General features: G+C 36.9%; 2 protein-coding genes across 4 annotated transcripts in view; one reads left to right on the top strand and one right to left on the bottom strand.

Annotated features, from left to right (window-relative positions):
- Positions 1 to 597, bottom strand: part of LOC146466964 (uncharacterized) — a 76,009-nt gene extending 75,412 nt beyond the window's left edge. For both annotated transcript variants that reach the window (XM_085126699.1, XM_085126700.1), the window contains exon 1: positions 202 to 597. In XM_085126699.1, the coding sequence (XP_084982825.1) occupies positions 202 to 415 (214 nt within the window). In that variant the 5' untranslated portion in view covers positions 416 to 597. The remainder of the gene's footprint in view (positions 1 to 201) is intronic.
- A 3,543-nt stretch (positions 598 to 4,140) lies between these two features.
- On the top strand, positions 4,141 to 21,827 carry LOC146466963 (protein DEK-like). Of its 2 annotated transcripts, none has more exons than XM_085126704.1 (17): positions 4,141 to 4,244; positions 4,352 to 4,448; positions 5,501 to 5,616; positions 6,538 to 6,571; positions 6,812 to 6,888; positions 8,484 to 8,537; positions 10,998 to 11,038; positions 11,152 to 11,215; positions 11,973 to 12,029; positions 12,720 to 12,783; positions 13,891 to 13,919; positions 14,758 to 14,850; positions 15,727 to 15,973; positions 16,793 to 16,869; positions 17,650 to 17,733; positions 18,772 to 18,840; positions 19,503 to 21,827. In XM_085126704.1, exons 1-17 carry the CDS (start codon positions 4,197 to 4,199, stop codon positions 19,512 to 19,514), a joined length of 1,263 nt encoding a protein of 420 aa, XP_084982830.1. In that variant the 5' UTR covers positions 4,141 to 4,196; the 3' UTR covers positions 19,515 to 21,827. The 2 variants fall into 2 exon arrangements, with proteins under 2 accessions (XP_084982830.1, XP_084982829.1); XM_085126703.1 differs by having other exon boundaries at positions 13,888 to 13,919.
- The last annotated feature ends 547 nt before the right edge of the window (positions 21,828 to 22,374 follow it).

Genomic DNA, 22,374 nt, shown 5'->3' with positions numbered 1-22,374 from the left:
GATCGCATGTGTTAACTGACTTCTAAATTTTGCACTCAGGCACAAGAGAAGAAAAATTAAGTCGTAAGTTAAATTCCAATTAAAAGCAATTTAATGATCTCTTATGTTAAACCAATGCAATATAATGGCTGTTTCTTAGTCTATGATCATAGATGGAGGACCCCATGAAGGAATTTGCGGGAATCAATGGGTACTTCCTACCTGCATTCACGGACGAACTGCACGTCAAGGCTTGCTGATTTTGAAACAGTTCCCTCCCACAAGACACAGTAGCTTCCAACTCGACTGTCCCTTCGATTTTGAAACTTGACGAGTTCGTAGAAAGCACGGCGGCGCTGAAAACCCAAATCAGCATCGAGCACGTGAGTACAAATTGTCTCCTCGAGTTTCGACGCGGCGACGTGACCGCCTTCATCTTCAATGACGAACGGTACAACGCGCGCAAATCGGTAAAATTCTGATTAAAATCGAGCTCGGTGATTGCCTTCTCTGAGAACTTCAGTAAAAATAAACTGCAGCTCTACTAGTGTGTGCAATCACGTTCTTGTTTTTGTTGGAGACAGCTGCCGATGTGATATTTCCGACCTTCACCTGAGGCCACGATGAAAGCCGCGGCTAATGTGTCAAATATAAACTTCCGGTTGATTTGCCCACTTCCGGTCGCTAGGAAGCACCCTTCCCCCGCACCTTTTTTTTCGGAGTTCTGTTAATTTTTTTTTCACAATTTTGCTTGGTCTGCATACAATATAAAACACTAAAAGTTGAAATAAGAAAGTAAAGGGTAGACGTTTTCTTATAAAATCGACAAAAAGCTGAACCGTGAGCCTGGTTATGCTGCCTATGTTGTTTTTAAAGGATTTCCTAATTCCTCGTAGTTAACGCCGTTTTTCGCATTCTTTTCGCTCTAAAAGCCTTATCATGAGTCGGGTTAATAATGATTTTAATAACAATAATAATAATAATAATAATAATAATAATAACAGTAATAATTATAATGATAATAATAATAATCATCATCACCATCATCATCATCGTAAAGAATTTGAATTTGTAATGAAATGTTCAGCCACACACTGGTACACATAAATAAATAAATAAATAAATAAATAAATAAATAACAATGCGCACTTGCGCAGCAAATGAAGAGCAGAAAAACCTGATAAATATGACAAGAATTATGGGTGGGTATTTCATCCCACATTAACTAATTAAAATATATCGATATCAGTTTTGACTCATGACATTCCACGCTAAAGATCTGAATTGAAATCAAAACCGCTAGTGGGAAGGACTGGAACGGAAACCGCGACACATCGTATAAACATACTATTAGATATTTGAAATACTTTGACAAAAATGGAGCTAAATTACAGGCTCGGAGCCGCTGAACACTCACAATAAGTACATATTTTACGCATTTACGTTTTTGGTCTTAGATTTGTGTTGTTTGTTTGTTTGTTTGTTTGTTTTTTGGTCATATTCTGGTTTGCGTAGTCCCTCCGTCAGTACCCTTCTAAGTAGTAACCTGCGATCAGGCGTTTTGTTTTTTTTTTTGGGGGGGGGGGAGGAGCGGGAAAGTGTGGCAGCGCGGTCGGGAGAAGGGAAGACACTCTCCGACACACTTTCGCGCTCCCCGAAAAAAAGAACGTCTGATCGCAGGCTAGAAAAGTAGTTTTCTTATCATTTTCTACAGAATGCCGGTTGCTTTTCGTACACTGAACTAACTCACTGTATTAATTTTGGAAAACTTAAAATGTTTCTGCTTTCAAAACAAGTCTTGCAAAATTATAAATAAAATAATTTTAGGTAATTAATTTTTTGCATGTAAAAGTAGTCAGTTCAATTCGGGGTCAGAAATCTTTTCGAGATTTGCGAAACGCACGCCAGATTTGAAAGAGGACACCGGAAAATTACATATTTTAGTTCGAACTAGGGTGAGGGTTTGGAGAACCGAGCCGCACACCTCCACCAAACATTCCGCCTATGTGAAAGGTATAATCGCATTTTTTTGTGCTTTTTTGAAAAATCATTATCTTGGTTTTCTTAGGGTTTATATTTAACATCCATGAGTTGCAAAATGATGATAAACTGTTAAGGCAATTTTGTAATCCCAATTTTGATCGTGACAATATAATTAAGTCATCTGCATAAAATAATGAGCTGAGTTTGGTGCCATTTGGTAGTATAAACGGGTCAGACAAAATATTGTTGAACGAAAAGGCTAAATCATTAACATATAGATTAAAGAGCAGAGGACTTAAAATGCAGCCTTGACGCACACCTCTACTGTATTGAAAAGATCGCGTTTGACTATTTCCAATTCTAACAGAACACGTAGAATTCGAGTATAAACTTTTGATAATTTTATAAAAGCTTCCTCCGACATTGATTTGTAACAACTTGTACATAAGCCCATCGTGCCAGACAGAATCAAACGCTTTTTCCTAAGTCCACAAAACATGCGTATATTTTTGTTTGGTGAGATTTGACATATTTATCTACTAGTGTTCGTAGTGTAAAGACATGGTCTGCTGTTCGATTTTTTGCTAAAAAACCAATTTGAGATTTATGAAGAATGTTATGCGACTGAACGTGTTCGAGGAGTCTTTGATTGAGAATTGAGCAAAATAATTTACCAAGACAACTAGAAATACAGATTCCACGATAATTTGAGGGATCAGTTTTAGATCCAGTTTTAAAAATGGGTGTAATAAGACCATCGCACCAATTTTGAGGCATTGTACCTGAGCTAAAGGCCTTGTTAAATAGCTGTAAATAGACTGGCATTAACTCGTTTAAGCTAGATTTGATCATTTCATTTTTGATTCTATCTGAATACGGAGATTTATTGTTTTTTAGCTTTTTTGCCGCTTTTCGTATTTCAAGTTCAGATATAATTACGTACACTACGTCCAAGGAAAGGATGAACATTCTATAGCAAAACAATCCCTAAGAATATCTGTTGACCTTCATTATAGCGGTCAAACTAGCTTTTACTCCAGTCTCATGAAGATGAGTGAATACTATAATTTCCCCAACTTTAATTATAACTCATTGAATGAAAATAACATCAAACAATATATAGATCTTATGAAAAAGAAATATATCTCTTATTGGCACCAAACCCTTCAACACTCACAAAAACTCAGCTTTTAGTGCACGATCAAAAAAAATTTTGGCCCCTCTGCTTACCTAGACCTCACAAGGAAAAACGCTTCTAGGAAGGCATTAGTGAAACTAAGAATAAGCAGCCACAAGTTTTTGATTGAAACAGGAAGATACGACAACATACCCCGTAATGAAAGGGTGTGTAATGTTTGCAACCGTAAAACCATTGAAGACGAAATTCATTTTTTATTAGATTGCCCAAGTTACTCTTCTTTAAGAGATATGTTCTTTTCTAAAATAGAACCTAGCCTTCCATTTACACGACTATTAGTAAAAGAAACTTTACTATTGCATATAATGAACTCAACATACTATTTTATAAACACTCAATTAATTTCATTTGTTTCCTCGTGCTTCGAATTGAGAGATAAACTTCTCTCCGGAATGATTACTTCTACTGTATGAAAAGTTTAAAATAAGCAAAGACTTCAGTTACTTTATTTTATTTTATTTTAAGTTAACTTAAGAATTAGTTAACGAATCAATAATTAGCTATGAATAGCTTTTGCAATACTGTATTTGTTATAGTCATGCAAATAAAGCTTGTTGTTGTTGTTTTTTTTGTATATCAAACTCGTTATGTTGCTCATCAGTTGTGTGTTAATAAAGTTGACTGATTTTTTGTCTTTTTTATTTATTGTGCGTTGATTTATTTTCTCTCCCTCCGCTTCTTCGCTGTCAGCTTTCGGTTGTTCTTTTTTCTCCCACCCTCCCCACCCCGTTGCTTATGTTTGTTTTCATACTGGAAGCGACAGCTGTTCCCCTAGCCTCCCACGCAAACGTCCTTAGCGGTTCGTCACGCGTTTCCTCCCCGCGTGACGAACCCCTAAGGACGTCTGCATGGGAGGCTACTGTTCCCCATTCTGAATCCTAAAGCGTGAAGAAGAGTGCTGCAAATGAAAAGAAGTACCTGTAGTTGAGCCCGCAGTTAATACCCAGCGACAAGCGCGAAATCGAGGCTGACAGTTATCGATTTTTTTTTCAGTTTCCCGCGCAAAGCACATGCCCGTTAGAAGCCATAATCAATCATGGCGGATAAAGTAAACGAAGTCAAAGAGGCCAAAGATAGCGTCGAGGTTAAACCAAATCACGTTTTATCTTTTCACAAGGCTCTAAAGTGTTCTTACACTCCAGATTGAGGACTGCAATTGATGTAGTTTTCGTTATGTTTGACGTATTTTAGGACAATGCCGTAGTCGAAGATTCGAAGAAAGAGACAAAGAATGGAGATCGAGAAGGAGAAGATGAAGAAGAATCCAGCGACGAGGAAGAGCATGCAGGTAGTTTTAGTTCGATTGCAGAGCTTCGTTTGGCTGTGTCTCCTGATATAAACCTGTTATTTGAATTACCAATACCTTACTATTGCCGAATATGTCTTTGTAAACACAACGTTAATTCAAATAGCCAAGTGCAATTTGCATTTTGTAGTACGTTAAAAAGCCAACTAATACTTAAGCTTACAATGTTTGTTATTTTGTAATTTCACTGTAGTTGCAATCTTTTTTTATCAGTGATCAGCACCAATCTTTGCAGTGCTCCTGTAATAGTACAGTCAAAAGTCTCGAGTTGTTGATAATATTTTAAGTGTGTGTAAAATTACAATAATAATAATTAGCTTTATTAATAATTAACCAGCTTAGTTGTGATTTAATACCATGTAAGAAAAACTGAGATAATTTGGTTCGTTTGTGTGTTTATAAATATAGTGACAGCAAGTGTTATTTTAATCATTTCAAACCATGTCCCATTGATCTTCAGACTTTTTTTCAATATCCCTTCAAGGTGTCATAGCAAGCCAAACCGTTGATGTCAAATAGTGTCCCCGATAAGCTTTCCTTGGTTAATTCCAATGACACTGTTGTATAAAGTTGACGATGATGATGATGATGATGATACATACATACTTTATTTGATGAGCATGAAAAATTTTAATAAGTTTCTTTCAAAGACACTGTTTTGCCCCATTCCATCAGGTATTGTATTATTTACAGAATATTTCTTGGTGACAGTAATCAGAAGGATTTTAACCCTTTTACTAGCATTCGTGGATAAAATCTCCAGCTTTGCAAGGCACTGTAATATTTATTCCAGTAACCTGTTATGATAACCATTTTGTTTGAGTTCTGACGCCATTGAATTCTAATATCCACCATAACAACTCTCTAAATGACAGCCACGTCTCTTGAGGCAGAGATCTAGAGCTGGCACTAGGGATGTTCACCTTGGTGAGAACTGACTGTCCAGTCGCGACAAGTGAAAATAACGGTTTACTCATAAATCTAAGTGAGATATGACAATCACAAAAATTATGTTTTTAACTGTTCTTCATTAGGACTTTATGACAAGCCAGTTGTGATTGAAGGGAAGCGAGAAAGAAAGACAACTATTTTCCTTGCTAGTCAAACTACTCCTCAAGCTATCTCCATACCTAAACCTCTGCTCTTTGTGGTAGGTTAAATTAATAATATTGTCATTTAAGTTCACTCGAGTGGTGACTTGCCATCTTCACTACGTGGTTAACTTGTACAAGGTGTTGCGCTCCAATTTTGCCTTAGTCCCTACCTTCCTCAGTAGTTGTTCAATTGCCGGTTTTCACTGTCACGCCATTGAAAAAAAAAAATCGAAACCATTCCATGAATGAAGTAAAGAAATTGACATGGTATAGAGGATAAATAAATAAGGCATCTGTCCAAGTATCAGGTCTGTGTGGCATTCTGTACTTGAGTTATTTGACAAAATGTTCCACTTAAATTTATACAGCCTAGTATGGAGACGCCATGTTTGTGTCCCTCTGAGAGGCACAAACATGGCGGCCAGAAATAGGAATAAACATCTGGAGTTCCCTTTTGCCAGAAAAGAGGTTTGTTTGCCCTTGTGAATTTTCGAATGTTTAGATTAATATTTCTCCTCAAACTTAAATTGTTTAGAATGCTGAAATTCACCCGAAGAGTCATTTTTAAGATACGGAAAAGCTCTGTCATGGCCGTCCTCCTGATGTCACGCACGATGGAAACTCGGAAATTGAAACTATTCTATTTTGAAAAGGAAGCACGACATTGAGCTAAGAAATTGTGAACAGACATATTTTTAGGTAATCTTTCCTTGAATGAAGATAAAAATTTCGTAGGCCTCCCAGTTTTGATTTCTAGAATTTGGTGACGTCGCGTGAAAACCAAGAATTGTCTCTTAGACACGTTTGGCAAAGTTTGCAGAATTCAGAGTTTGAATGTTTTAAAAACTGCTCATTCAGAGGATGCATCCGTGCATATGGACACTGTTCTATCTAAATCCGTGATTTCATGTAACTGCATTGTAAATTCATGAATGTTTTACTGGCTTTAATTTGACAATGTTTTTTGTGCCCAACAGGGAAAGGGTGAATCTTTGGGATCAATGGAAAGGAGTAAGTAATTGTGATAGATTTCTATGGTAATTATGGTAAGCACTATTTGATGATTGGTAAATGTAGTTATAAAAAAGTCCAAAGAAAATTCTGGTGAGGGCAATTTGCAAATAATGTGATGGTCATGAATTTGATTCCCAGGTTTTTTCTGTTTTAGTTGTATCACAACTTTCACTTTTAACTTGTGTTTATTGACCTACATGTAACATCTCTTAACTTAAATTTCCTTCTTTTTTTCAGCAAATTACGAGCTAGGTAGATCGTCTGCAGTAGAGCTCAAGCCTCTTCACAAGCTTCTGTTTGGAAGAGATGGACGGGTATGTTAATTCACATCTTGAATCATCCAATGATTCTACTTGACAGCAAAATTTTTAAAAGACCTTATTCGCTTCGTTATTTTGTTGCCCCATTACATATCATGTGACGCTACTCTAGCTGGCATGCATTCTTTACTTCCAAAAAGACAAAGGCTTGCTTCTCCTGATAATATCACATGGTTTTGTAATGGTAATTAGCATTTAGAGTGGATAAGGTCTGTTAACGCCTATGTCACTAATGGAGGTTGGGTGCCCAGGAGCCAGGGGGCTGGTACCGCCAACCCAAATCCAGGTAGGTAGAACACCCCATAAGCCTGCCCTACCTGCAATCCAGCCATGAGCCCCGCCCGTGCCCCAGCCCCAGCCCTAGCATCCGTCACATTGACACTAGAAGCTCAGTGGAAAAATAATAAGTAAGTATGACAGAACTAACCCTTACCCAACCCCCAACCCTAACCCCAATACATACATTCATACAAACATACTTCATTGCAACTCCATAAAAGGGTTTTTCAGTTGGAAGACTACATAACTATCAACTAAAATAACTAATTAAATCCGAAAAGATAACAAACTAACACTACCGGGAGGGAAGGGAGGGAAAGAAAATGCCCTACAAAATGTAATAAATGAACCATGCCATGAGAAACGTTGAGTAGAGTAAATTCAGAGCGCATGCAGAGGTGCACGCCTAAACCGCAAGAGAATACCGCTGGCCACGCAACTGCCTGCGGACCTGAACCAGGCCCAAGCAGTAATGCAACAGCAAATGCCTGAATGTTAACGCACCACCGGTGCCCAAACTATATGCCAATAAATGCTAACGCCACGCTATGCCACTTCACCAGCAAGCAAACTTGCTCCAAGTTGTTAACTAAGTTAAATAACATTTAACCCTATTTAATGCCAAGGGGACATGTGCATGTACATGTGTACATGTATGTTTGAGGAGTTAACTTTGATAGCAAATTAAAGCTAGTTAATGAGTTAATTTAAACTGGTTCACCCAACATATCTTGGGTTCATTAATTTTTAGAAATGAATTTATTGTTTCTGAGGGTCCAGTTGGCTCCCTTCGACATTTTAGAGGGACTATACACTGTTATTATTTTTCACAAGAAGGGCACTAAGGGATTTCGACTTGTAATACAGTACATGAGTACTAATAAACTCAATATTTTGAGATGTGAAATTTTTTATCAAGTGCCTTGATAGCAGATTTTTTTGTAGTGTACATGTAGCCTTTTCAGGTTCGTAGTGCAGAATGATTTTCAAATTAAATGACCACGCTCACATGGGATGCAATTGTCAATTTTCTTTCTTACAGGAACATAGTCTTCTGTATTGAATTTCTGCACCAAGTTTGACGCTCTAGTGCAATATTGTAATTACCAAAATTTTATTTGCGGTAATCCCACAAATTATTTAAACATGTTCACTTACCAAGGGCTGCCTCTGTCAAAACTTGGACTGTGTCTGCGTAACCAGTTATATTGTCATTGTGCAAATATACTTGATTGCGTCATTTGGTTGTGCTAATTTTTGTCAACTTTTTGTGCCATCTGTAAATAGAGTTTTCCCTTCCTTTTCATCAGGCACCAGAAATTAAAAAGAACATCAGAAAGTTTAATGGTTTTGTATTTGAAAAGGTAAGTCACAAATTTACTGTCAATAACGATGCAATGGGAAAAATGGAAGGGACCTCAGTAAAACATCAGGGCATCTTGTCATTTAGGCTTCAACCAAAACAGCTTCTTTGTTTTAATGATTGATTTGGTTGAGTTATTTAACAATGTTGTACGATGTAGTTGACTCACTAATTCTTATTGTCGTGGCAACTAGATCCCTTCTCTCACAAGCCCAATAACTTACTGGCCAATTTAACATATCAGGGGCACCCAACAACAGTTTTCTCTCAGATCCTTTGAAATGCTGTTTTAGGCTATCTGGAGTGCCTTTGAAGCTCTGTAGGTTCATTTCAGGCTGCGCTATAATATTTTTATCTGTTCGGTCATTATAGGGGAACTTTAGTCTTTTCGAAATTACTAGGGCATTTTTGTCCATTTTCCGAAAACCTTAGGTATTATTTCCTTTCCGAAATTTTAGTTGACCTTTTTTCGGTATCCGAAACAACATTTTTATCAATCCGAAAACACTAGGCCTTAAATTTCCCATATCACGAACGTTCGAGGTGAAAATTCCCTTTAGAAAATTGTAGGGGATTAACAGCCTTCCGAACAGATCGAAACAATCAAAACGATTTGTTGAGTGCCCCTGACGTTTACTCAGGGGTTTCATTAAGATTTTGAACACTTGGGCAAGAGGTTAGTGCACCTGCACAGGATGTTAATTTGGCTGTGGTCTTCTATTGAAAATGTTGGTTAGGGTCTTAAAAAGAGCTGGGTGAAGTCATGTTTACGGACAGTCAATTTACCAGTCAATTTAGTGAAGCTCTGCCTGTAACCAGACAATAATTAACAAGATCTACTAGGTCATCGAGCAGCAATGCTATTACTTCTATTCCTACTCCTTATCAACGCTTGTATGAAACATGCCGCACATGGAATGTTCTGCCCGCTGAGCTTCACACAAGCCACATCTCTCTAGCCTCATTTAAAAGTTTACTACTTCAATATTACAATAAGGCTCTGAACCTGCACAACGTTGATGACATCAGAACCTGAAGAACAATCTGTCCCAGGTGCAACATAGCAAGGACTCTACTGTGCCTGCCGACGTGCTGCTTCTGAAAATTTGAACTTCCGTTTTTTTTTTTTGGTTGTTGTTTGTTTGTTTTTTTCTCTTGATTTTTCTTGTTTATATATTTAGTAGCTTTAGTTTTTAAGTTTTATATAATTAACTTGGGATCAGCTGTAATTGGCTAAGCTGTAGTAGTCTCCCTGCCTAATAATAATTATTAGGCAGGGAGACTACTACAGCTTAGCCAATTATTGTTTTTACGTATTCGTGCATAAAGATATATATCTGTAGTTTAGTTAGGCAAAGCTAAGTAAATAAACTTTTTTTACCTGGTGTCCGGCCCTTAATGAAACCCCTGGCTACTGACATAAAAATAAATGATATTAAGAACAAATGTCGCTAAGACTTGAACAAAATTGGAAATGGTCAACCAAAACTATCCTTCATACTTTGTGTGTAGTTAGTCCTTGGGATGAAACTACTCACTGACAGACTGCATCAGGGGCTGGGAGGGTGGGAAAGCTGTTGCTTCTTATGGGAAGAAAACAAAAACTGAATCACATGACCAAATGTGACATATGATGTCCTGACTTGCACCCAGTCGCCCATTCAATGATTGAGAACTTCATTTCTTGCCTCTTTCTCAAGCTCAGCTGGCAAGGAAAAAATTTAAAATTGTGCCAGTTGAGCTCAAAAAGAACACTCAATCCAGAGAAGCATTCAAAGAATGCTGCCCACTTGACATGGGTTGAAAAGATAAAAATCTTGGTAAACAATGGCAGAATTAAAATAAACCTATTTTCAACATTTTGGGGGAAAGGCACATCAAGTAATGTCAACAAGTATGTTTACATGTACATGCAAGTAAAATCAAAAGTCAAATTATAAAATATTCCCTTCATTTACTCTTCTTTGGTGCAAAGTATTATTCTCTTGGAGTTTGAGAGTTTGTTAATTTTTTCAAGAGTCATAGACACAAAGAGCTAAGTCCAAACAGACTTTGGGTAAAATTACTGTGAACTACATTGCAAGTGCAAATCATTGTAGGCAACAAAATTCCCAGCTATCAGTACAATTTGAGCAGGCTGGGAACCTCAACCTTATGGTGCGGTGAATGGCTCAGAAAGCAGCCTGCAAAGGCCAAAATCAAGCCACATTTTACTAATAACTGGGATTTTAAACCAGGGGATTGGTAATAGTATAGATCAAATTCAGTTGATTCTGTAGTAATTTCTGTTCTTCTTTCCTGCAAAAAGTATGCTCCTTTAGTTTAAAAGTTTGCTTTATGTTCAGCTCCTGTCTTTTCCTTGGGAAACCTCGCCTTTACAATAAGTGGGACTTCAATAGGAGAAGATTTTACAGAAAACTCCGTATTTTACATACCTGCTTTTCTCTTTTGTAATAAACAGGATTCGAAAGAGTATGAAGCAAAAAAATTCAATGTGGAAAGGTAAGGTATCAGTGTGCGTTTGTTTTGTTACAAATTAACAAAGCAGTCAAAATTAACTTAAGAAATGGAATGGCTGTAAAATTATTGTCCACTTGTGTACTTTTCTTTTGTAGATTTACCAATGATGGCTTGAAAAGGCTTTGTGAGATTTTTGACTTGGAGAAGAAAGGAAATCGGGTAAGGTTCAGGAAAGATTGATCCTCCAGTCTACGGAGTATAGCAGAACTCGACGAGATCCTGGCGTGCAAAGGCATTTTACTGACATACACTGCATACAGTGTGATCTTCAAAGTTACTCAATCCATGTGCACAGACGCACGCAGGTTTCTACACTACAGTATAAAACCTTAGTCGCAGGCCTGGAGGTTGATCTGCATGTTTGCAAATCCTATTTAGAAATGTTAAAGAAGAAGTCGTTTGAATCACACTCCTTCTTCCCTCTTTCTTTTGTCAGTTGTCACCATTTTGAATTTCTATTCTCATAAAATTTATTAGGACAGTACTTTTTATCTTTTTTTTCAGTATAGCAAAGGCTGTTTCAGCAAGTTAATTTGATATGCATCATGGAAATTTTGGCATACACATAAAATGTACATGTATGCAAACAATACTCCCATATGCACATGTGCCATGATCTGGGAATGTGCAGTTCCAGATAAAATCCACACCCACCCCACGGAAAGTCATCGGAAATTCCTAGGGGGAGAGAGGGTCTTAAAAGCCAAAATTTTAGAAGCAAAGTATGAAGCTACTGTAAACTGGAATTTCCAAGGGGGAGCACGGGTGCAAAACAAAAGACCTTCCGTGGGGGGGGGGGAGTATGGATATTTTCTGAAACTGCACAATGCCTTGTGGTCTGATTTTCATAGGGAGAAAATAAATTCCCATTTGTAGATGGATCCTGGGTTTACAACCAAGCATTTTCTTTTTTCAGGTTGATCTGCAAGAAAAAGTCATGGATTTTCTAATGTCACCAAAGTCTTCTGGAAGAGTAAGTGTAGTTCTTTATTTACAAATACAAGTTGGTAATTAAATAAGTTGCATTTTAATTTCATTATTTTTGAGCATCATTAAAGAGTTGCTTGGAAAATGAAACCCACATACAGGCACATTGTAAATTAATCCCAAAAACGACAGAGAAGGGTTTTGTGCAAGAGTACCCTAAGTGACTGTTCTGCCTTGAAAACAAAGTTGCTACAAATATGCTCTGTTTTTGTTCACACCTTGAATGGTTATCACGTAAATGTAATAGATGTGTATTTTTAGTTTTTGAGCAGCAGGCTCAGATAACGAGGAATTACCAAATTTTCATAGCAGCAGAATAGATATTAGACATTTCAAAAACACAACACACTACATTAAATTTTGCAGTTTGGAAGACATGTTTCAGGTACTTCAGTATCCATTCAAGGATGAACAGATACTAAGGTATCTAAAACATATCTTCCATTTACTTAAATGTTGTGTCATGTTTTTCAAAAGTCAAACAGGGAATTAGCTTCTTACTCTTCTTTAAAACGCAAGGAGCTAGCCACACAAGAGTAACTTGAACCTAATGCTTGCTTTAACACCATCCTCAGAACGAGGTTCAAAAGTTAAAGTTAGTTTAATAGTGAGCTGGTGTTCATTCCCTTTATTGTTTTGAAACATTGTTTTTAAATCGTTGTTTTTTACTTTATAGCCGGCCCCCAAACCAAAAGCAAAGAAAAGTGAACAGAAGAAGAAGAGAAAGAGGAGTAAAAAGGGTATGAATTTCCCTTGGCAGGAGAATACCGTAAATGATCTAATAAACGCCCCCTCTCTTATGAACACTTCCTATCTAATTAACTCCCCCCTAAGCTGACAAGGTTGTATTAATCGCCCCTCTCTAACAAACGCCCCCTTCCCTGAAAACCACACATAAACTAGAAACAGATACAATCAATCAATGTATTTGCGTTCTTGCTTAATTAACACCGGTGTGCGAGTTGCGTCTTGCTCAATTTCCAGTTCAAAGTGAGGATAGCGCTCTTTAATGTTCTTGATCTCTGTGCTTAGGATACCAACAATTTTCTTTCAGCTTGTCCTAGCATTGTAGCATCCCGGAATTGCAAGGCCTACTTCACGTTTGACTTGATAGTCTGCTAAAGCTCTGTCATTTAGGTTATTATAACACCGTATTGTTACAGTTATTAGAAGAAAATGCCTCTCTCTTTTAAACGCCTCTTTTCTTTTAAACGCCCCCCTCGGACCCTTGAAATTCAATAAACGCGCCCAGCGTTTATAAGATCATTTACGGTACGTTAATGTAAGGTAGTCGTTTAGCCAAATGTTGAAATGGAGGGATGTTGTCTATGCCTTGGACGAGAGATTCTTCTCGGTTATTAAAACTTTGTATCCCAGCTACCTTGAATGAACCTCAAGAAGTTTTCATTTCCTCACATACTTGAAGTCTGCTACCTAAAAGGAGCCCGGTAGCCTGGGGCGCCCAACAAAATGCTCTGGGTGCTTAATGTTTTTTTGCAGCAGCACCTACACTGTAATACTTCACATGTTGGGCTCCTAAGTTCTTGGCTTTTGGCCTTGTGAGTTGCTTGAAATTTTTGTTAGGCAACAGCCTTGTACTTGAAAAAGTACTGATTTTTTTGGAAAAGTCGGGTAATATTTTTCCTCAGGGTGATTTTATCCAAGAATAACCTTGCCTGGGGACATGACTAGCTCAAATGGACATCACATGTCACCTCCAGTTTAGTTTCAAACAGCTGTTTTAGCACTGTGTTGGTTTAGCTGTAGAACACTGTATGATGAAGATGTTACGTATACAGTACATTCAATTATTTAATTTTTTTTTCTGGATTTTTTTGTTTCAGAAGATGCTCCAAAAAGTAAAACATCAGCAAAGGTACTATTTCTCAGTTGTCACATTTTACTGTTAATCAAACAACAAGACTTAATTATGGTGGAACAAGTGCTGGTAAATTAATGTAAAATCAGTATGCAGGATGTGTTTATCCTGTGAACGTTGTTTCATGTCATTGGGTTGTGACATTTTCGTATTGGTATTGATGATACTTTATTGCTCTCGTTCCTAGCTGCTGGGTACACGCTAATGAATATAATATAACTTAGAAATATTAAAGTGCACCTAACCCCAAAATGCTTTTTCTCTTAAATAAATCTTTACACCTGATCAAAACATATTGCGCTATTTAGCGCCTTTTTATAACCAAATCTTGACTTTTTATAGACTGTAAAAGTTACGAAATCTAGCCATCATCTGTCCCATGACCGAGCTAGTAAGGGGCATGGGTCTATTCCTGGATTGACGTCACAAACTGATTTGCATTGTATTAAGTCTTTGTGAAAATGCATGCAAAGCAGTTTGTGACGTCTAGTAAGGAATAGACCCATGCCCCTTACTAGCTCGGTCATGGGACAGATGATGGCTAGACCATTTTGGAGAAGGGTCTATTCAGCTAAAAGCTGCAAAGTGAGGAAAAGTGGCACCAGATCTCTCTTTGTCTTATGGCCTGGCTCTCACAAGTCTCCTGTGGCTCAGTGGTAGAGCATCCGAACTACGTGTAGTAATCAGAAGGTCTTAGGTTCAACTTCTGGCGGGAGAACTCTGCTTTGTTTTTCCGAGTATGCCTGTGTCAGTGACTGATTAACACATCATTCTCTTGTATTTACCAGGCTTAAAATATACCATCACATTTATGCCAAGAAATATTTTGTTTCAGTCTAAAAAGTCATCAGAAACTGTCGAAAGTGGAGATGAAGAAGAGGAGGAGGAAGAGGAAGAAGTGGAGGAGGAGGAGAAAGAGGAAGAAGAGGTAAGTCATTTGTATACATGTAATTTATTCACCCACGGAGCACCAAAGAGCTCTAGGAACTCGTTCAAAGGTGTCTGCGCATTCCAGTTCCAATTGGAATTTGAAGATGTTGGTTTTTGTGGAGGGAGGAAAACCGGAGTACCCGGAGAAAAACCCTCGGAGCCAGGACGAGAACCAACAACAAACTCAACCCACATATGACACCGAGTCTGGGAATTTAACCTGGGCCACATTGGTGAGAGGCGAGTGCTCTCATCACTGCGCCATCCTTGCTTCCCAGTTGCTATAATGGGTGTGAAATTCTCTGCTCCAGAAAACACTCGGGAGTCAGGTACGAGTCAGGGGTTACATCAAAGGCTGGGCACTAAGCAAATTGACTTTCTGTGAACATAGCTTTGCCCCAACTGCTTTTAACATTTTGTCTGACTTTTTCCATAAAAGAGCATATCCAAGTTAACTATCCTTCAAGGTGTACTAACCTTTTTACTCACCTCTTCAAAATCTCAATGAAACCAAGTAGTTACAAGTGAGGGATTATAGGAGGGTTTACCTTCGGTAAACAGATTGACTTGATGCTGATGGAAAAGTATGACACATGGATAGACAGAACTGCAATACAAGACAAAGAAAAGATTTTGTTCCCCCTAAACCAAAAACGTCTTCATAAATATCTGAAAAGATATTTTAAATGTTCTTCAATTCAACTTTGGAATTCTCTCCCACGAGGAGTTAAACCTTCAGATTCTCCCTGAAAGTCGTTTTTAAAAGTAAGAATTAAATTCCATGATTTATAAGTCCATTTGATTTTACTGTTGTCAACTAGTATATTTTTCTCTGTATAATTATTAATTAGCTATGCTCTTAACTTCTTGTCAGCCTCCTAAAAAGAAAAAGAAAACAGAATCAACACCGAAAAAGACAGAATCACCGTCAAAGAAAAGCAAAGAAACAAAGCCAGTGAAAGAGAAAGGAAAGGAAAAGGAAAAGGACAAGAGTAAAGATAAGCCAAAGGCAAAAGCAAAGAAAACAGAAGAAAAGACAAAAGCTTCTAAAAAGAAAGAACCTGTAGCAGTTAAAATAACACCGTTGAAAAAGCGTTCGCCAAAGAAGACACAGAAGAAAGGTATGTGATAGACTGTTATTCTCTTACTAGGCAAAGAAGAATCTCAATAGACATAGTCAAAGCTACAGTACCATTTAAAAGCAACTTGACAGTCTTGACTCAATCTTCATGAGAATTGAGGATCAAGTCAAGAATAAAGACTCAATTCACTCAAGACTCAACTCTGTACTTGATTATCATGGTAATCACCAAACTGAAACAATCTTGGTTGTTTATTCAAGTACCCAATTCAAGTTTTGAGGAATGGCTCACTGTATTGAACCCACACTGCTTGGGCACAATTTATTACAGTGTGCAGTAGCTGTTATGAAACAATATGATAGATGCTCTTTAGGAAAGTTGGTTACTGTCAGGGACCTATCGTGAGAAGAAGCAGCTCCTTTCTAAACCTGTGTTTTCTCGCATTTCCTCTAACTGTTCTTTTAAGTATTATTTTTAGGGAGCATATGCAACAACGACGGCAACGACAACGCCATGAAACAATAGGTTTAATGAACAAAAACAATCGCTCTGCATGTGCGTGTTACATTTTGGTACATTTCTTTGCCGTCCTCTGCAAAACAGCAATGTGAAATGACCACATTCAAGGTTATGTGGAGAACGTGAACGCACGACGGTGAATTTTTCATTTTCTTTCTTAACTTTTACGTCACTCCCACCAATTTGGTTCCTGGATAGTTCGCCATTTTTGTAAAAGTAGAGCAAGTTGGAATAATTGCGAAGTAGCAGGAAAAAAAAGGTATAAGTTATTTTCGTTTTTGTTGCCATTGCCGTCGCCGTTGCCTAGGCTCCCTAATTACTTTTTTGTTGTCATTTCAGAAAAACCAGCACCTGTAGACGTCGATTCGTCTGATGAAGAACCATTAGCAAAGATGTCTAAGAAGGAAGCTCCAGCAGTAAGAAGTTCACTCTGTTTACATAACTTCTTGTCAGAAAATAATAGTCAGAATAATAATAAATTTAAAAACACGAAGCAATTTATGTTTCATGTTATTTTCATGACTATAATGTTATTATATTTAGTCATGGTGCTCTCGTCACTGACTCATTGACATCTTCATTAATTATAATAATAATAATAATAATAATAATAACAATAATAATAATAATGATAATAATAATAATAATAATAATAATAAATTTTAGGCCTGTATTAATCTTGGGGCAGGGGACTTGTAGGACATTATCAACTTTTTTAGTGTCAAATTGCTGTAGAGCAACATAGGTTAAACTTTTTGCCCTATGTGGCTAATTTTATATGCATTCATACGTCATCACTGTGCATAATAATAATGATTTACTGTAGCTTTTCTACCTGGTGGCTATACATCTGCATAATAAATATACTAGATTACAAAGACAGGAAACAAAGAAAGAACGAAAGCAATGAAAATATAATATGTGAAACTTAATCTTAAATCTTATCTTAAGCAATGAAATTGCTATAGAAAATTATTGAAAATTGAATGAAACAACCCTATAATATGGATGGCTAACAAAGACAAAGAGATACACTGTACATGTAATAATCGCGTGCTTAGGCAACAATAGAGATAACAGTGGAACCATTACCCGTTGTTTTCAAAGGCCTTGATACATGTGCTACATATAATAATAAAAATTATTATAATTGTTGATTAAAAATATAATGTTATTTTGTTGTGCTTGAATTTTAGAATAGTGACCTTGAAAAACTTGTGAAGGAACTTTTAGATGGAGCAGATCTTGAGAAAGTGACAATGAAGAGCATCTGCAAACAGGTGGGTTTACTAACCAGTGCTTGACACAGTAGCTTTGTTGACACACGAAGACTAATGAGGCCAAACAACAGTTGAATGCCATTGTTTTCTGGAGCATTAGTTACTGCAAATTTATGACTGTTATGCATGGAAGCTTTAAGTGGTTCCAGATGTTCAATTCAGACTCGACTTAATTTAGTGTCACAAACATTTGAATTTTTGAAATTACATGTACTGGATATATAAGATGTTCTCAAGATCTCAAGGTGTAAGATGTTCAGCCATGATGAAAAATTACTACTTGCCAAAAATCAGCATCTTATTGCAATTTGGGAGTGAGATATTGGGATTTTTATCCTCCAATGACTCCATACAAATCCTTCTAATTTTGTCTCTGAGACAAAATTAGAAGGATTTGTACAGGGTCGTCCGAGAATAGCAATACTATCTCACCCCCAAATAATTTTGCAATAAGATGCTGATTTTTGGCAAGTAGGCATTTTCAAAATATTTTGACAAATAAAAATTTTAGAAATTTAGTTTTTTTGACGTCATTACTTTTGAACTCTATGGTTTCTTAAATTTTATAGTTCTGTATGAACTGAAGTTTCTGAGATGATTGGCCTTGCCTAACTATTGACTGAGGTTGTTCACATTACCCTGTCAAATTTTCAGCATAATGGTAACTAAGTACAAACAAATCAGGTGTTATACCAGATAATACAATAAAGAGTGTAAAATTCACGTTTCCATTGTACGTTGTAACAGAGTTTGTGATTGGGGTATAGATGCAGGAATGACATTGTCAAGTGGTGTGAACGACGCATCTGATCAAATTCTAGAGTTCAGCCAGAATAACTGGTCAACAAACTTTTGCAAACTGTTCTGGCGTTCCGTTCCAGTTGGTTTGGCACATAAGGGGAAAAGTGCCTAAACTGGGCCTGAGGCTTTCAAGATATGGGGGACTGTATCAAGATCAGACCTCACCTGTGCTTTCAATTAAAACAGACATTTCTGAAAGAAATTACCAAACTCAAAACTTTTTGTTTCTTTCTTCAGGTTTATGACAAGTTCCCAGGACATGACCTAACATCTAGAAAGGATTTTATCAAAGACACCGTCAGGAAGGTAAGGGAGAACTAGATTTTATTTTTATTTTTTTTATTTATTTATTTATTTATTTTTAAAGGTCTTTATTTGTTTATTATTTCATTGCTTACACTTCCTTTATGTAATGTTTAAAAAACGAACAGGAACTTGTGTTTTATCAGGTTGAAAACCACAAGGCGCAGCTGAGTGGTTTTAAACCCGATAAAACACGGTGATGAGTTTTTTGAACGGCTTCAAAAACATTCCTGGAAAAGCGTGTGTCAATAGGGTTCATAACAATTATGTTTTTGGGAACGCTGGAAATAAGCATACGAGAAAAACACCACAGCTAATGAGGGGTGTTTAATCAGCTGAGAAAATACCGCATACTAATAAGGAAGAGGTTTATCAATATAAAGTCACTGTCCGTGATGTATTATGGACCATTTGATAGGTCAATGGGCTTATGAATAATTTTTATTAATATATTTTGAAGTTACAAAAAAAAACGAACACCAAAAACACTACACTGGGTGTTACATTTCCTTACAGGAAGCAACAGTATTATTTTCACACGCGCTCTGGAAGTTCGCTCGCTTTACTAATCCTTAAGTAAAATAAGGGGGTGCTTGTAGTCTGGTCTGAAAAGTTGGTTGTTGTTTTAAACCAGCATGCTGACAGTTTCTTTTTCTGTGTTTCAGGTCATTTCCTGAGAACTAAAATACTGCATCCATGGAATTACATATCATCGTAGTACCTTTTTATCATATCACAAGCCAGTTTGTTTTTAAAACTCTTTCTTTTTGTAAAAAAAAAAATCATCATTCATCTTTTCTTATGAGACATCTTGAAGGTAGATGGTGTAATGTTTTAAACAATACTCACAAGAGTGAAGCAGTGTTCCTCTGACATTTTGTTTAATGTAAGTCATAATTTTTTTTAAATGATCCAGATTTAGAAACATTATTACCATAAGATAACAAGTAGGGTAGTTTTAAAATACACTTACAGAAAATTGTTCTTGTTAATTTTTCAGTAATATTGATATTGTTACCAGAGCAATGTTTGTGTGATTTATTAAACTTGTTACAAGAGAAGTTAATTCTATATGAAACAAGGCATTGTGTGACATGCGTATGGAGGAAACTATTTATGAGGCATGTTTAAAATTTTCAAAAACTAGTGCAGCGGGTAGAACCAACTGATAATTTTTCTACAACTGTTGCAGCAACTCGGGCAATGATTGCATCCATTGTACAGCATGTTATATGCTCTCATGAACTTGCATTGCAGTGCATTTTGAGGCAAATTGCAAGAACTATTGAAAGTTGTACTGACTTTTTGAAGGATTTATTTCATCCTTCATACAGCATGTTACTTCAATGCTACAATGATTCACGAAAATTGCGAGAACTGTTGTAAGTTGTGCACACCACATGTAACTTGTTCATTAACCATAGCACCCACTGAACAGCATGTTACATCACGATGTACATTTGTACAGTCATGTTTCATGCAACTTGCACTACACTGCACTTCAAGACAAGTTGTAAAATAATGTCATTGCAAGTTGCACTAACATACTGGTATGTAACATTGCTGTATCGTACACATCTGCAGGGCAGGTTTCTTTACTTTTTAGAAAACAAGAGAAGACTTTATGTTGAAGACATTCATTAGTTCCAAGATTACTCTCTTTAATGACATTTTAATTAACAGCAAACTGAGTATTGCCCACCATTGGCCTTTTTATCACTTACCTAGTAAGTGGTTTTCACTGAGGCTCAATTTCATTATTAACATCATCCTCATTATTTTTCTAACCGTTTCTCAGAGTACAGAGTTTTCAACTTTTTTCATTGTGTTCCCTGGCTTGGCTTCTTTTTTTATGATAAACCCTACCTGCCAGCTGTTTTACTAAGAGCATTACATTCTCCAAGAATCAGAAACTGAAATAAGTAAATAAAGCTAAAACTTCATTGAGGAACAGTCTGTTGTTCAACATATGAAGTTGTCCCTAATGACGATTGGGACCTTAAGCAGCAACAGCTACGACAGCAGCGAGAACATTAGAAAACAGTAGTGTTGATTAGCAAAACACTGGCTCTGCACGTTTGGTTAACACTTTTGCACATTTCTGTCGTCCACTGCAAAACAACGACATGAAATGACCAATTTCAAGGTTTTCTGGAGAACGTGAACACACTGTATTTGCTTTCTCCTTCTGAACTTGTAAGCTCATGCATAGATTGGTCACATTAGGGAAATTAAATGGAACCTCCACTCCGACAACAAATTGATGGTAAATTGTCGGAAATATTGTCTAAATTCTGAATTTTAGTTTGAAAAGCAGAAGTAACATTCAAGTGTGCTAAAAATTAGATGTGATTATCGCCTATTTTCGATTTTAAATTTCCCGGGCGCCGCCATGTTGGATTTTATGACGTCACACGGTTGCCGCTATTGTTAATCAACAGAAGTTCTTTTGTGTGAAACAGTAGAGCAACCATATTACATCATGAAATCCAAGATGGCGGTGCCCGGGAAATTTAAAATGAAAAATGGGCGATAATCAAATTCTGTTTTGTCTGACACAAATATTCCATGTTTTCCAACAAAATTTGAAATTAAATTGTATTTTCAACGATTTAACGTTAATTTATTTCAAGAGTGGAGGTTTCCTTTAAATGGCTTGAAATTATTGCAAGTTAGCTCAGAGAATACAAATTTAATTTTCAGCTTTTGTTTTCACTGGCATCGTCGTCCTTCCTGCTCAAGGTCCCTAATAACGTGGTGTGGAGACTAGTTAATTTTGTATCGAGCATTAACCAACTCATCAGTTACTTCTAACTTGGTATAATTTATTCAGAGTACTCTTGTTGCCATGTTTCCTTGTATAAAAGTTATTTTATCCACAGATTCAGTAGCGTAGTTAGTCGTGTCAGATGGTCCTTATCCAATCATATTGTACCACCGATTTTTCATCTTCAAGTTTAAGTCAATAAAGTTCATTGATTAACAATATAGTTTTAGTGTTTGTCTTTTATAACCCTTATAGTTAGGAAAAGTTGAAATCACCTTAGTTTAGTTAGCTGTATCGCATAAACAGTACCACAGGAAAATGCTGCCTGATAGCTCTCAGAAGGAGGGGAAGCAGGAGCAAGATTGAACAGATACTCCCACCCAGTTATTGGAAAAATCACATACAACAAAGTAACTACTAGTCCACAGGAAAGCACTGCTCAATTTCGATTAGCTTTCATTTGAGTGGAGGTCCAATGTAGAGTTCCGCCCATTGGACATCAGAACAAAAAGCCAGTGGTTCTAGGCCTAGCCTGCTGTGTTGTTTTCCTAGACAAGAAACTCCTCTGCATCATCTCTTCATCCAGGTATATAAATGGGGACTGGAATATACTGCTGGGATAACCTTGTGTTGGAGAAATAGGGAACTTTAAGATCAGAGTATGAGTATGACTTTCAAATTTTAATCAGTCACGTCCCCAGAACTCTCACTCCTTCCCGCTGATTATCAGCAGATGAGGAGACTCTAGAAACAAGATTGGTGTGATAACC

This window comes from Pavona decussata, unplaced genomic scaffold, assembly GCF_977016875.1.
Source record: "Pavona decussata unplaced genomic scaffold, jaPavDecu1.1 SCAFFOLD_140, whole genome shotgun sequence".
NCBI classification, from domain to species: Eukaryota; Metazoa; Cnidaria; class Anthozoa; order Scleractinia; family Agariciidae; genus Pavona; species Pavona decussata.
This window is presented reverse-complemented; position numbering and strand designations above follow the sequence as displayed.